This window comes from Leucoraja erinacea, chromosome 7 (genome assembly GCF_028641065.1).
Source record: "Leucoraja erinacea ecotype New England chromosome 7, Leri_hhj_1, whole genome shotgun sequence".
Taxonomy (NCBI): Eukaryota; Metazoa; Chordata; class Chondrichthyes; order Rajiformes; family Rajidae; genus Leucoraja; species Leucoraja erinaceus.
The window spans coordinates 76501332-76515099 of NC_073383.1; the positions used below are offsets into that span (position 1 = coordinate 76501332).

General features: G+C 48.2%; 1 protein-coding gene across 1 annotated transcript in view; it reads right to left on the reverse strand.

Moving 5' to 3' along the window:
• sema5ba (sema domain, seven thrombospondin repeats (type 1 and type 1-like), transmembrane domain (TM) and short cytoplasmic domain, (semaphorin) 5Ba) overlaps positions 1–13768 on the reverse strand; it is a 330444-nt gene that overhangs the window by 26733 nt on the left and 289943 nt on the right. The window contains 3 exon segments of the mRNA XM_055638824.1: positions 3582–3752; positions 6860–7078; positions 8654–8879. Of these exon segments, the coding sequence (XP_055494799.1) occupies positions 3582–3752; positions 6860–7078; positions 8654–8879 (616 nt within the window).

Consider the following 13768-nt stretch of genomic DNA (forward strand, 5'->3'; position numbering starts at 1 on the left):
CAGGGTTTGTGGCCTTTGTAAGGAGGAGTTGGTGGAGGAGTGAAGGCGAGGAGATAATGAGCTGGTAGTGATGGCAGTGTTGGGAAAGTGTTTCTCCAGAAGCCAGGTCACACACGAAGGCAATCGCACCCCCCGTGAGGTGTTTAATTCTGTTCCAGAGGTGTTTAATTTCATCCTCAGATTAAACTTCAACAGCACAACAGACGACAGAGGGGAAAATTTGGAAAGAAAAGATCAAGCCGGATGCCATTAGAAGCATTTGTGTTTAAGAAGGAACTGCAGATGCTGGAAAATCGAAGGTACACAAAATCCCCCCATCAGTCTGAAGAAGGGTTTTGGCCCGAAACGTTGCTATTTCCTTCGCTCCATAGATGCTGCTGCACCTGCTGAGTTTCTCCAGCTTCTTTGTCTACCTGCCATTAGAAACATTCTTACTGCTGACTAAAGCCGTCCAGGTACTTAAGACTTAACCTGAGACTTAAGTACCTAGTATTGTGGAGAGAAGGAATGGGTGACGTTTCGGGTCGAGACCCTTCTTCAGACTGGAGAAGGTTCTCGACCCGAAACGTGAGTCTGAAGAAGGGTCTCGACTAGAAAGGTGTCTCCACAACACTAGGTAGCCTGCACTCAAGATTGAAGAAGGGTCTTAAAACGACTGGAGAAGGGTCTCGACCCAAAACGTCACCCATTCCTTCTCTCCAGAGATGCTGCCTGTCCCGCTGAGTTACTCCAGCATTTTGTGTCTATCTTTGGTTTAAACCAGCATCTGCAGTTCCTTCTACATTTCATAACAAAAGGATTTGAGTATAAGAGCAGGGAGGTTCTACTGCAGTTGTACAGGGTCTTGGTGAGACCACACCTGGAGTATTGCGTACAGTTTTGGTCTCCTAATCTGAGGAAAGACATTCTTGCCATAGAGGGAGTACAGAGAAGGTTCACCAGACTGATTCCTGGGATGTCAGGACTTTCATATGAATTAAGACTGGATAGACTCGGTTTGTACTCGCTAGAATTTAGAAGATTGAGGGGGGATCTTATAGAAACTTACAAAATTCTTAAGGGGTTGGACAGGCTAGATGCAGGAAGATTGTTCCCGATGTTGGGGAAGTCCAGAACAAGGGGTCATAGTTTAAGGATAAGGGGGGAATCCTTTAGGACAGAGATGAGGAAAACTTTTTTCACACAGAGAGTGGTGAATCTCTGGAATTCTCTACCGCAGAAGGTAGTTGAGGCCAGTTCATTGGTTATATTTAAGAGGGAGTTAGATGTGGCCCTTGTGGCTAAAGGGATCAGGGGGTATGGAGAGAAGGCAGGTACAGGATACTGAGTTGGATGATCAGCCATGATCATATTGAATGGCTGTGCAGGCTCAAAGGGCCGAATAGCCTACTCCTGCACCTATTTTCTATGTTTCTATGTTTCTAGTATTGTGTGATCATTGTGTGCATTTCTGGGGCGGCACAGTACCGCAGCGATAGAGTTGCTACCTCACCGCACCAGTGCCCTACAACTGCGTATTAATGTTCATAGTTAGGCGTGAAGCAGTGATGGAGTTGTTGCCTCACAGCCCCAGGGACCCGGGTTCGATCCAGCGATCCCTACACTTTAACACTATCCTACACACACAATTTTACTGAAGCCAATTAACCTACAAACCTGTACTGTCTTTGGAGTGTGGGAGGAAACCGGAGCACCTGGGGAAAACCCACACAGGTCACGGGGAGACCATGCAAACTCCGTACAGACAGCACCCATCATCATCATCATCCTTTATTGTCATCTTGCAAAGCAGCAGTTGTACAGTGCAAAATGAGAAGACGTTTCCCAGGGAATACACGGAGCATCGCACATGAAACTGAAACATTCCACGCGTAAAAATAAAAAAAAAAAATAAAAAAACAATCCAGTTCCTGATAAAACAGTAGGAATAGTTTAAAAAAATGCAGGTAAAAACAGCAACATTAAAATACGTAAAAACAGTCATAAAATGTCCAGGGCAGCTGATTTAAGTGGCCTGAGCCAGTGCCAGAGTTATTACTCAGTGCCAGTTATTAAATTGTCAGTGCAAAAGCAGCAGAATCAGGTGGGGTGACTGTTTAGCAGCCTCACAGCCTGTGGAAGGAAGCTGTTTAGCAGTCTGGTTGTCCGGGCTTTGATGCTGCGGTATTTCTTTCCTGATGGCAGGAGATCCAGGTGTGTGTGGAGGGGGTGCAGTTTGTCCTTTGCTATGCTCAGAGCTTTTTTCAGGCAGCGGCTCTGGAACAGTTCTTGTACCGAGGGTAGGGAGACGCCAATGATCCTCTCTGCTCCCCTCACTACCCTCTGCAGAGACTTCCTGTCTGAGCAGTTGCAGGTGGAGTACCACGTATTCATGCAGTACGTGAGTACAGACTGCACCGTGCCCCTGTAAAAAGTCCTGAGTCTCAGGGTCTCTGGCACTGTGAGGCAGCAACTCTACCGCTGCACCACCGTGCTGCCCTGTCTGGTCTGAATAAGGCAGAGTGACTGGCCTACTGATCCAGGAATGTGTGGGTTAACCGATGATGAGAATTTGTTGGCACTGGGCCTATACCCACTGGAGTTTAGAAGAATGAGGGAATAGTGAAAGGCCTGGATAGAGTGAAACGTTCAGAATAGTGAAAGGCCTGGATAGAGTGAATATGGAGAGGATGTTTCCACTAGTGGGAGAGTCTAGGACTACAGGTCATGGCCACAGAATTAAAGGACGTTCCTTTAGAAAGAAGATAAGGAGGAATTGCGTATAGAAGTTGGGATGTAATGTTAAAATTGTACAAGGCATTGGTGAGGCCAATTCTGGAGTATGGTGTACAATTTTGGTCGCCTAATTATAGGAAGGATATCAACAAAATAGAGAGAGTACAGAGGAGATTTACTAGAATGTTGCCTGGGTTTCAGCAACTAAGTTACAGAGAAAGGTTGAACAAGTTAGGGCTTTATTCTTTGGAGCGCAGAAGGTTAAGGGGGGACTTGATAGAGGTTTTTAAAATGAAGAGAGGGATAGACAGAGTTGACGTGGAAAAGCTTTTCCCACTGAGAGTAGGGAAGATTCAAACAAGGGGACATGACATGAGAATTAAGGGACTGAAGTTTAGGGGTAACATGAGGAGGAACTTCTTTACTCAGAGAGTGGTAGCTGTGTGGAATGAGCTTCCAGTGAAGGTGGTGGAGGCAGGTTCGTTTTTATCATTTAAAAATAAATATGGATGGGAAGGGAATGGAGGGTTATGGTCTGAGCGCAGGTATATGGGACTAGGGGAGATTATGTGTTCGGCACGGACTAGAAGGGTCGAGATGGCCTGTTTCCGTGCTGTAATTGTTATATGGTTATATGGAATTAGGGCGGTGAATCTGGAGAATTCTTTGCCACAGAAGGCTGTGGAGGCTAAGTCAGTGGATATTTTTAAGGCAGAGATAGACAGATTCTTGATTAGTACAGGTGTCAGGGGATATGGGGAGAAGGCAGGAGAATGTGGGGTTAGTAGGGAGAGATCAGGTTGAATGGAGGAGTAGACTTGATGGGCCGAATGGCCTAATTCCACTTCTATCCGTCGTGACCTTACCTTCACAAGGCTGGGTGTTGCAGAGAGCTTCCTCCAAGTGTAGACCCATGCAGATGTCGCCGTTGTTGGCCGGCACTGGGTTGGTGCAGGTCCGCGTACGCTGGTAGTGCCCACTGCCACACGTGGCAGAACATCGCGACCAAGGTGACCAACAGGACCAAGCTCCCTTCACTGACGTCACATTGGAGAGAGAAAATATAGAGAGTGTCACAGAGCGATACAGTGTGGAAACAGGCCCTTCGGCCCAACTCGCCCACAACGGCAATCAATGTCCCAGCTACACTTGGTTTATACTCTCTAGAATTTAGGAGATTGAGAGGGGATCTTATAGAAACTTACAAAATTCTTAAGGGGTTGGACAGGCTAGATGCAGGAAGATTGCTCCCGATGTAATGTTAAAATTGTACAAGGCATTGGTGAGGCCAATTCTTGAGTATGGTGTACAATTTTGGTCACCTAATTATAGGAAGGATGTCAACAAAATAGAGAGAGTACAGAGGAGATTTACTAGAATGTTGCCTGGGTTTCAGCAACTAAGTTACAGAGAAAGGTTGAACAAGTTAGGGCTTTATTCTTTGGAGCGCAGAAGGTTAAGGGGGGACTTGATAGAGGTTTTTAAAATGATGAGAGGGATAGACAAAGTTGACGTGGAAAAGCTTTTCCCACTGAGAGTAGGGAAGATTCAAACAAGGGGACATGACATGAGAATTAAGGGACTGAAGTTTAGGGGTAACATGAGGGGGAACTTCTTTACTCAGAGAGTGGTAGCTGTGTGGAATGAGCTTCCAGTGAAGGTGGCGGAGGCAGGTTCGTTTTTATCATTTAAAAATAAATTGGATAGTTATATGGATGGGAAGGGAATGGAGGGTTATGGTCTGAGCGCAGGTATATGGGACTAGGGGAGATTATGTGTTCGGCACGGACTAGAAGGGTCGAGATGGCCTGTTTCCGTGCTGTAATTGTTATATGGTTATATGTTGGGGAAGTCCAGGACAAGGGGTCACAGCTTAAGGATAAGGGGGAAATCCTTTAAAACCGAGATGAGAAGAACTTTTTTCACACAGAGAGTGGTGAATCTCTGGAACTCTCTGCCGCAGAGGGTAGTCGAGGCCAGTTCATTGTCTATATTTAAGAGGGAGTTAGATGTGGCCCTTGTGGCTAAGGGGATCAGAGGGTATGGAGAGAAGGCAGGTACGGGATACTGAGTTGGATGATCAGCCATGATCATATTGAATGGCGGTGCAGGCTCGAAGGGCCGAATGGCCTACTCCTGCACCTAATTTCTATGTTTCTATGTTTCTACACTTTTTGTTTTACAAATACTTTTATTCAAAAAACAAAAACCAACATACAGAGTATTAACACAATCAAATGCTGCCTGTATTGGCAGTTTGCAAACAGTCATCAGATTAATTGATCGCCAACTTTATCAATAATACACTCCATCCCCCTCGGCGACCAGCGTTCACAGAAAGCCTCCAGAGTCATAGAAACATAGAAAATAGGTGCAGGAGCAGGCCATTCAGCCCTTCGAGCCTGCACCGCCATTCAATATGATCATGGCTGATCATCCAACTCAGTATCCTGTACCTGCCGTCTCTCCATACCCCCTGATCCCTTTAGCCACAAGGGCCACATCTAACTCTCACTTAAATATAGGCAATGAACTGGCCTCAACTACCTTCTGTGGCAGAGAATTCCACAGATTCACCACTCTCTGTGTGAAAAATGTTTTCCTCATCTCAGTCCTAAAAGACGTCCCTCTTATCCTTAAACTGTGACCCCTTGTTCTGGACTTCCCCAACATCGGGAATAATCGTCCTGCATCTAGCCTGTCCAACCCCTTAAGAATTTTGTAAGTTTCTATAAGATCCCCCCTCAGTCCCTGTGGACACCGCATGTTCCTTCTCCAGGGGCACGCGGGTAGGAACGTAGACCCAGAAAAGGGACAGTCCCACTTGCCTGCACTGGGTCCATATCCCTCCAAACCTGTCCTACCCATGAACCTGTTCAATAGTCAAAGGTAGACAAAAATGCTGGAGAAACTCAGCGGGTGAGGCAGCATCTATGGAGCGAAGGAATAGGTGACGTTTCGGGTCAGGAGTCAAGAGTGTTTTAGTGTCACATGTCCCAAACAGAACAATAAGATTCTTCAATAGACACCAATTTTGTTGCTTCATCGAAGATAGACACAAAATGCTGGAGCAACTCAGCGGGACCGGCAGCATCTCTGGAGACAAGGAATTCGCAACAAGAGGCTGTGTCTTCTGGCGCTCAGACTTAACCTTTGGCATTCACATCCTTAACCCTTCCCCCCCCCCCCCCCCCCCCCCCCGCTCTTTCCCGTGAATTAGTTCAGTTTATGTGTGGGAAGGAACTGCAGAAGCTGGTTTACACCAAACAGAGGCACAAAATGATGGAGTAAGTCAACGGGACGGGCAGCATCTGGAGAAAAGGGATAGGTGACGTTTCGGGTCTAGACCCTTCTTCAGACTGAGAGTCAGAGGATAGGGGAACGAGAGATGTACCAGATAGAAACATGCAAACATAGAATATTGTTGTAGAAGTAGGCCATTCCGTCCTTCGAGCCAGCACCGCCATTCAATATGATCGCGGCTGATCATCCAAAATCAGTGCCCCGTTCCTGCTTTCTCCCCATATCCCTTGATTCCTTTAGCCCTAAGAGCTATAGTTAACTCTCCCTTGAATACATCCAGTGAATTGGCCTCCACTGCCTTCTGTGGCAGAGAATTCCACAGATTCTCAACTCTCGGGCTGAAAAAGTTTTTCCTCCTCCCAATCCAAAATGGCCGACCCCTTACTGGTGAACTGTGACCCCTGATTCTGGACTCAGACTCCAACATGGGGAACATTTTCCTGCAGATGACGACATAGAGATACCGAACAAATGAATGAAATACGTGCAACAAAGTAACGATGACTAACGATGACCTACTGAGTGACTCCAGCTTTTTGTGTCTATGGGGCGAAGGAATAGGTGAGATTCTTAGGTAGACACCAATTTTGTTACTCCATCGAAGATAGACACAAAATGCTGGAGCAACTCAGCTTGACAGGCAGCATCTCTGGAGACAAGGAATTCACCACAAGAGGCCGTGTCTTCTGCTGCTCACGCAGCCAGTGGACCAGCATCTGCAGTTCCTTCCTACACTTTTAGACAGCGCCCGTGGTCAGGATCGAACCGGGGTCTCTGGCGCTGGGAGGCAGCAACTCTACCAGACCGCGCGCGCCCTGCTCTTGGCCTGAGCTGCCCTTACCTGGACATAGCTGCTGATTGCAGTTCTCGTACTCAACGGGGGATCCCAGGCAGGGCAGGCCGCCGTTCGTCGGCTCCGGGTTGGAGCAGCTCCTCTTCCTGGAGTGGAAGCCGGTCTCGCATTCACGGGAGCAAGCGGACCAGAGCGTCCACGCCGACCAGCCACCACCGACCCTCCGGGGGACTTGGTGGTTGAACTTCACCAGGTCATCCACCAGATCTGCAGGGGAAAGACAGGACAGGGCAGGGGAGAGAGAGGGAGAGATAGGTCACGTCACAGCAGATAGGGCAGGCTAAGACACCAGGACCACAGGCCTGTCCCACTGTACGAGGTAATTCAAGAGTTCCCCCGAGATTCGAACTCGGAGAATTACGGTAATAGCCGCTCGTAGGTACTCGGGGTTCTCGTGGACATTTTTCAACCTCACGAGCTTACCGCGTTTCCCGAGTACCTGCCGTTAGCGTTACGAGCCGCTAAGAGACGGCCCCGAGCTCCAACGTACCCGCTACGTACATTCTAAGTACTTACCACGAGTTTGATTTTTTTTTAAACTCGGGAGAGCTCTTGAATTACCTCGTACAGTGGGACAAGCCCGTTAGACAGAGGTTCACGTGCACCTCTTCCAACCTCATCTATTGTATCAAGCATTCCCGATCTTGCCTCCTGGCAAGACCTAACTTAAGACTCCACAACCATTTCGCTGAGCACTTGCATTCGGTCCGCCAAGGCCTACTGGATCTCCTGGTTTTGATTAGTTTAGTTTAGTTTAGTTTAGAGATACAGTGTGGAAACAGGCCCTTCGGCCCACCAAGTCCGCACCCGAGCAGCGATCACCCATTCAGGAAAAACATGTTCCCGATGTTGGGGGAGTCCAGAACCAGGGGCCACAGTTTAAGAATAAGGGGTAGGCCATTTATAACGGAGACGAGGAAAGACTTTTTCCCCCAGAGGGTTGTGAATCTGTGGAATTCTCTGCCTCAGAAGGCAGTGGAGGCCAAGTCTCTGGATGCTTTCAAGAGAGAGTTAGATAGAGCTCTTAAAGTTAGCGGAGTCAGGGGATATGGGGAGAAGGCAGGAACGGGGTACTGATTGTGGATGATCAGCCATGATCACATTGAATGGCGGCACTGGCTCGAAGGGCCGAATGGCCTACGCCCGTACCTATTGTCTATTGTCTATTGTCACTAGTTCTTTTCTCCACACGAGGGACAATTTACAAAAGCCAATAACCTACAAACAAGCACGTCCTTGGAGTGTGTGAAGAAACCAGGGCACCCAGAGAAAACCCACGTGGTCCCAGGGAGAACGTACAAACTCCGGGCAGTCTACTGGATCAGATCACCCGGCTGCTAATCATTTTAACTCCTCTGCCCATTCCCACATTGATCTTTCTGTCCTGGGCCTCCTCCATTGCCAGAGTGAGGGGGGAAAAAGCAAATTGGAGGAACAGCATCGAATATCTCGCTGGGGCGGCTTACAGTCCACGCGTATGAACATTGAATTCTCTAATTTTAGGTAACTTCTACCTACATTCCCATCGTCCATCGAGAGAGCTAGATAGGGCTCTGAAAGATAGCGGAGTCAGGGGATATGGGGAGAAGGCATGAACTGATTGTGGATGATCAGCCAAGATCACAGTGAATGGCGGTGCTGGCTTGAGGGGCCGAATGACCTACTCCTGCATCTATTGTCTACTGTCATGTGTTTTCAGAGCAGGATTAGGCCATTCGGCCCATCAAGTCTCCTCCGCCAATTCAATTCAATTCAATTCCGCAGGCGTGGAGATCCACTTACGGTCGGTGGTGCAGGCCGAGCTGCCGTCAGCGGGGCAGTAGCGGCTGTCCACCCGCTTCTTGCCAATCTGGAGGTCGTGTGGGTCGGCGAGGGGCGCCCGGCAGGTGAAGCGGAAGCGCTGCTCGTGCCGCGCTCCGCTCTGGCTGACGTTGACCGGCATCCACGGCGTCCACGGCGTGTTCCTGCGTACCTCCTGGCACGGCTCCACGTTGCAGGCCCGGTGCTCCTGCAGAGAGAGAGAGAGAGAGAGAGAGAGAGAGAGAGTGAGCGGAGAGGAACGGCCCGTGAGGTCATAGAGACAGGCGGCGTGCAAACAGACCATTTTGTGGATTACTACGCTCCGTAATGTGAATGTATCGTTTAGTTTAGTTTAGAGATACAGCACGGAAACAGGCCCTTCGGCCCACCGGATCCGCGCCTACCAGCGATCCCCCGCACATTAACACTATCCTACACCCACTAGGGACAATTTACATTTGTACCAAGCCAATCAACCTACAAACCTGTACGTCTTTGGAGTGTGGGAGGAAACCGAAGATCTTGGAGAAAACCCGCGCAGGTCACGGGGAGAACGTACAAACCCCGTACAAACAGCACCCGTAGTCGGGATTGAACCCGGGTCTCCGTTGCTGCGTTCGCTGTAAGGCAGCAACTCTACCGCTGTGCCACCGTGACCGCAAATAATAAGGAACTAATTATTTGTTTAGGTAGACAAAGATGCTGGAGAAACTCAGCGGGCGAGGCAGCATCTATGGAGCGAAGGAAATAGGCATCGTTTCGGGTCGAAACTTTTCTTCAGACTGTTTTGATGTGTTTAAACCCTTTCAACGTGTTGAAAAATCTTCACGAGTCTTCCCGTGCTTACCTGCGTTACCGAGTCTCCTCGAGTACCTGCCGTTAGCGAAAAAAATCAAACTCGTGGTAAGCACGGAGAATGAACGTAGCGGGTGCCCCGGAGCTCGGGGACTCTACGAGACGTCCTCGAGCTCCGACGTGCCCGCTACGTCCATTCTCCGTGCTTACCACGAGTTTGATTTTTTTTTTTAACTCGGGAGAGCTCTCTCGCACCGTGGGACAGGGCTATTAGATGTGAATTCATGACCCATTGTGATTGTTGGGAAGTTTAAATTCAAGTCATTAAGTTAATATGATGTTTTGGAAAAAAAAACTGTGGTAAAAATCCATCTGATTTACTAATGCTTTGTAAGAGAGAGGGATTTGTCACGCTACATATGTGACAATTGATCCATCAATACAGAAGACTAAAGCACTTAAGAAGCTTTTGTAGAGCACTTGAATCATGAAGCATAGTAGATTACAGGCCAAGTGCATGAAAGTGGAATACTTTTAAATACACACTTGATAGCCAGTATAGACATGGTAGATTGAAGTGTTTAAGAAAGAACTGCAGATGCTGCTGGAAAAATCAAAGGTAGACAAATCAAAGGTGGATTTCAGTATAGGAGCAAAGAGGTCCTTCTGTTCTTCTGCTGTTGTATAGGGCTCTGGTGAGACCACATCTGGAATATTGTGTGCAGTTTTGGTCTCCTAATTTGAGGAAGGACATCTTTGTGATTGAGGCAGTGCAGCGTAGGTTCACGAGATTGATCCCTGGGATGGCGGGACTGTCGTATGAGGAAAGATTGAAAAGGCTAGGCCTGTATTCACTGGAGTTTAGAAGGATGAGGGGGATATCTTATAGAAACAATTACAATTAGAAAAGGACTGGATGCAGGAAAAATGTTCCCAATGTTGGGCGAGTCCAGAACCAGGGGCCATAGTCTTGGAATAAAGGGGAAGCCATTTAAGACTGAGGTGAGAAAAAACAATTTCACCCAGAGAGTTGTGGATTTGTGGAATTCCCTGCCACAGAGGGCAGTGGAGGCCAAGTCACTGGATGGATTTAAGAGAGAGTTAGAGAGAACACCAGGGGCTAGTGGAATCAGGGGATAGAGGGGAGAAGGCAGGCACGGGTTATTGATTGGGGACGATCAGCCATGATCACAATGAATGGCGGTGCTGGATTGAAGGGCCGAATGGTCTCCTCCTGCACCTATTTTCTATGTTTCTATGTTTCTAAAAATGCTGGAGAAACTCAGCGGGTGAGTCAGCAGCATCTATGGAGAGAAGGAATTGTCGACGTTTCGGGTTGATGCCCTTCTTCAGTCGGGGGGGGAGGGGGGCGGGCAAAATGAAAGGAATTAGGCAGACACAGTAGGACTTGTGGGAGAACTGGGAAGGGGGAGGGGAAGGAGAGAGAAAGCAAGGGCTATCTAAAATTGAAGACATGTTTCTGTGTGGAATGATTCTATGGTTCTATAGAAGTTGGGCAGCACGGTGGCACTGCGGTAGAGTTGCTGCCTTACATCGCCAGAGACCTGGGGACAATCCAGACTGTGAGCGCTGTCTGTACGGAGTTTGTACATTCCCCCCCTCAGGTTTTCTCCGAGATCTTCAGTTTCCTCCCACACTCCGAAAACATACAGGTTTGTATGGTTAATTTGCTTGGTATTTTCAAATATATATATTTTTTCATGTAAAATTGTCCCTGGCGTTTATAGGGTAGTGTTAGTGTGCGGGGATCGCTGGTCGGTGCGGACTCAGTGGGCCAGAGGGCTTATTTCCGCGCTGTATCTCTAAATTAAACTAACAAAGTACACTCTAGTGTCTACAGACGCTGCCTCAATTCAGGGGCATTGTGAAATGAACAATAAAACCCATGGCTGAATAAAATAATTAAGATTCAGTACAACATTAGCTCTGAAATGTTTTCACACGTATGGTGTCCAGAAAGGAACATATTAGTGTTGGCTAATCGGTAGGTACGCAACAGATAAATCACTGGATGAAGGACGAAGCCCCTCAAGCCATCGGCATTGCGATGCAGCTGGTAGTGCTACTGCCTCACAGCGCCAGAGACCCTGGTTCGATCCTCGGGTGCTGTCTGTGTGGAGTTTGCACGTTCAGCAGATGTTGGTTTAAACCGAAGGTAGACACAAAAAGCTAACCCCTAACTCCTGACTCTCAGCCTGTGGAAGGGTCTCGACCCGAAACGTCACCTGTTCCTTCTCTCCAGAGATGCTGCCTGACCCGTTGAGTTACTCAGCATTTTGTGTCTATCTTTGCTATTTTATAGATGTCCCAATTTTGTGTGGAGATTATTACCACTATGTAACACTAATAACTGAGGCAGGAACAGGTCGATAGATCGATGCCAGGACTCGAGGGTCTGAGCTATCGGGAGAGGTTGAGCAGGCTAGGACTCTATTCCTTGGAGCACAGGAGGATGTGGGCTGATCTTATAGAGGTGTACAAAATCATGAGAGGAATAGATCGGGTAAATGCACAGAGTCTTCTGCCCAGAGTAAGGGAATTAGAGGACATAGGTTTAAGGTGAAGGGAGATTACATTTAAGGTAATGGGAACTGAAGGGGTTACCTTTACATATAAATGGTTGGCATGGTCTCGGTGGGCTGAAGGGCCTGTTTACATACAGTATATTGAAGGGATTTGGCCCGAAACGTTGCCTATTTCCTTCGTTCCATAGATGCTGCTGCACCCGCTGAGTTTCTCCAGCATTTTTGTCTGCCATACTATATATTTAGTTTAGTTTAGAGACACAGCGCAGAAACAGGCCCTTCAGCCCACCGAGTCCGCACCGACCAGTGATCCCCGCACACGTACACTATCCTACGCACACTGGGGACAATTTACACACACACCGAGCCGATTAACCAACACACCTGCACGCCTTTGTAGTGTGGGAGGAAACCGAAGATCTCGGAGAAAACTCACGTGCAGCACCGGCAGTCGGGGTGGAACCCGAGTCTCTGGTGCTGCAAGCGCTGTAAGGCAGCAACTCTACCGCGGAACTAAACTAAACTACTTCCGCCTAGACATTGGGATCTCACTCTGGATGTACACTAACATAATTCTGAACCGGTGCACGTAGCGGACGGGAACGATTAAGGGGTTGGACAGGCTAGATGCAGGAAGATTGTTCCCGATGTTAGGGAAGTCCAGGACAAGGGGCCACACAGCTTAAGGATAAGGGGGAAATCCTTTAAAACCGAGATGAGGAGAACTTTTTTCACACAGAGAGTGGTGAATCTCTGGAACTCTCTGCCACAGAGGGTAGTTGAGGCCACAGTTCATTGGCTATATTTAAGAGGGAGTTAGATGTGGCCCTTGTGGCTCAGGGGATCAGGGGATATGGAGAGAAGGCAGGTACGGGATACTGAGTTGGATGATCAGCCATGATCATATTGAATGGCGGTGCAGGCTCGAAGGGCCGAATGGCCTACTCCTGCACCTAATTTCTATGTTTCTATGATTCCCCTTTGATGCAGAAGCCAACTGATGGCAGCTTTTACGCACCAGAGGTTGACAGCCGCGCTGAAAATAAAATTGCCTCCAGACCCGGGCCTGCGGAATCTGATGGGACTATTGATTGAGTTCTTGGCTCATCCTCTCTCATTAACTTTTAATGGGGTTTTCGCACCGGCTCATGCCAGAAGAAGCGGACACATTAATGAAAGAAGAAAGCTGCAATTATTTCCACATCAAGCCTCATATGTTCTCGCTGCCCCTGTAAACCCGCCAAAGAGGCAAGGCTTGGATCCTGGACATCATCGTGCTCTGCTTTAAGCTCTGAACGCCCACTTACATAGAAGCATAGAAACATAGAAAATAGGTGCAGGAGTAGGCCATTCGGCCCTTCGAGCCTGCACCACCATTCAATATGATCATGGCTGATCATCCAACTCAGTATCCTGTACCTGCCTTCTCTCCATACCCCCTGATCCCTTTAGCCACAAGGGCCACATCTAGCCAATGAACTGGCCTCAACTACCTTCTGTGGCAGAGAGGTCCACACATTCACCACTCTCTGTGTACATGTTTAAAAGCCTTCACAAGTCTCCTACAACTAGTGGTATTTTGACACCACATCCCAAAGGGGCTTGTATTAGGAATCTGAGGGGTAGATTTTTGCATGGAATGAGCTGCCAGAAAATTATGCGGCAGTTGCCTGTAGTCGCCCAAAAAATTGCCTGAGTGGGACCGGCCCTTGTGAAATCAAGAAGGTCCTGATAATGGCAAATTGAGTCTGTGGCC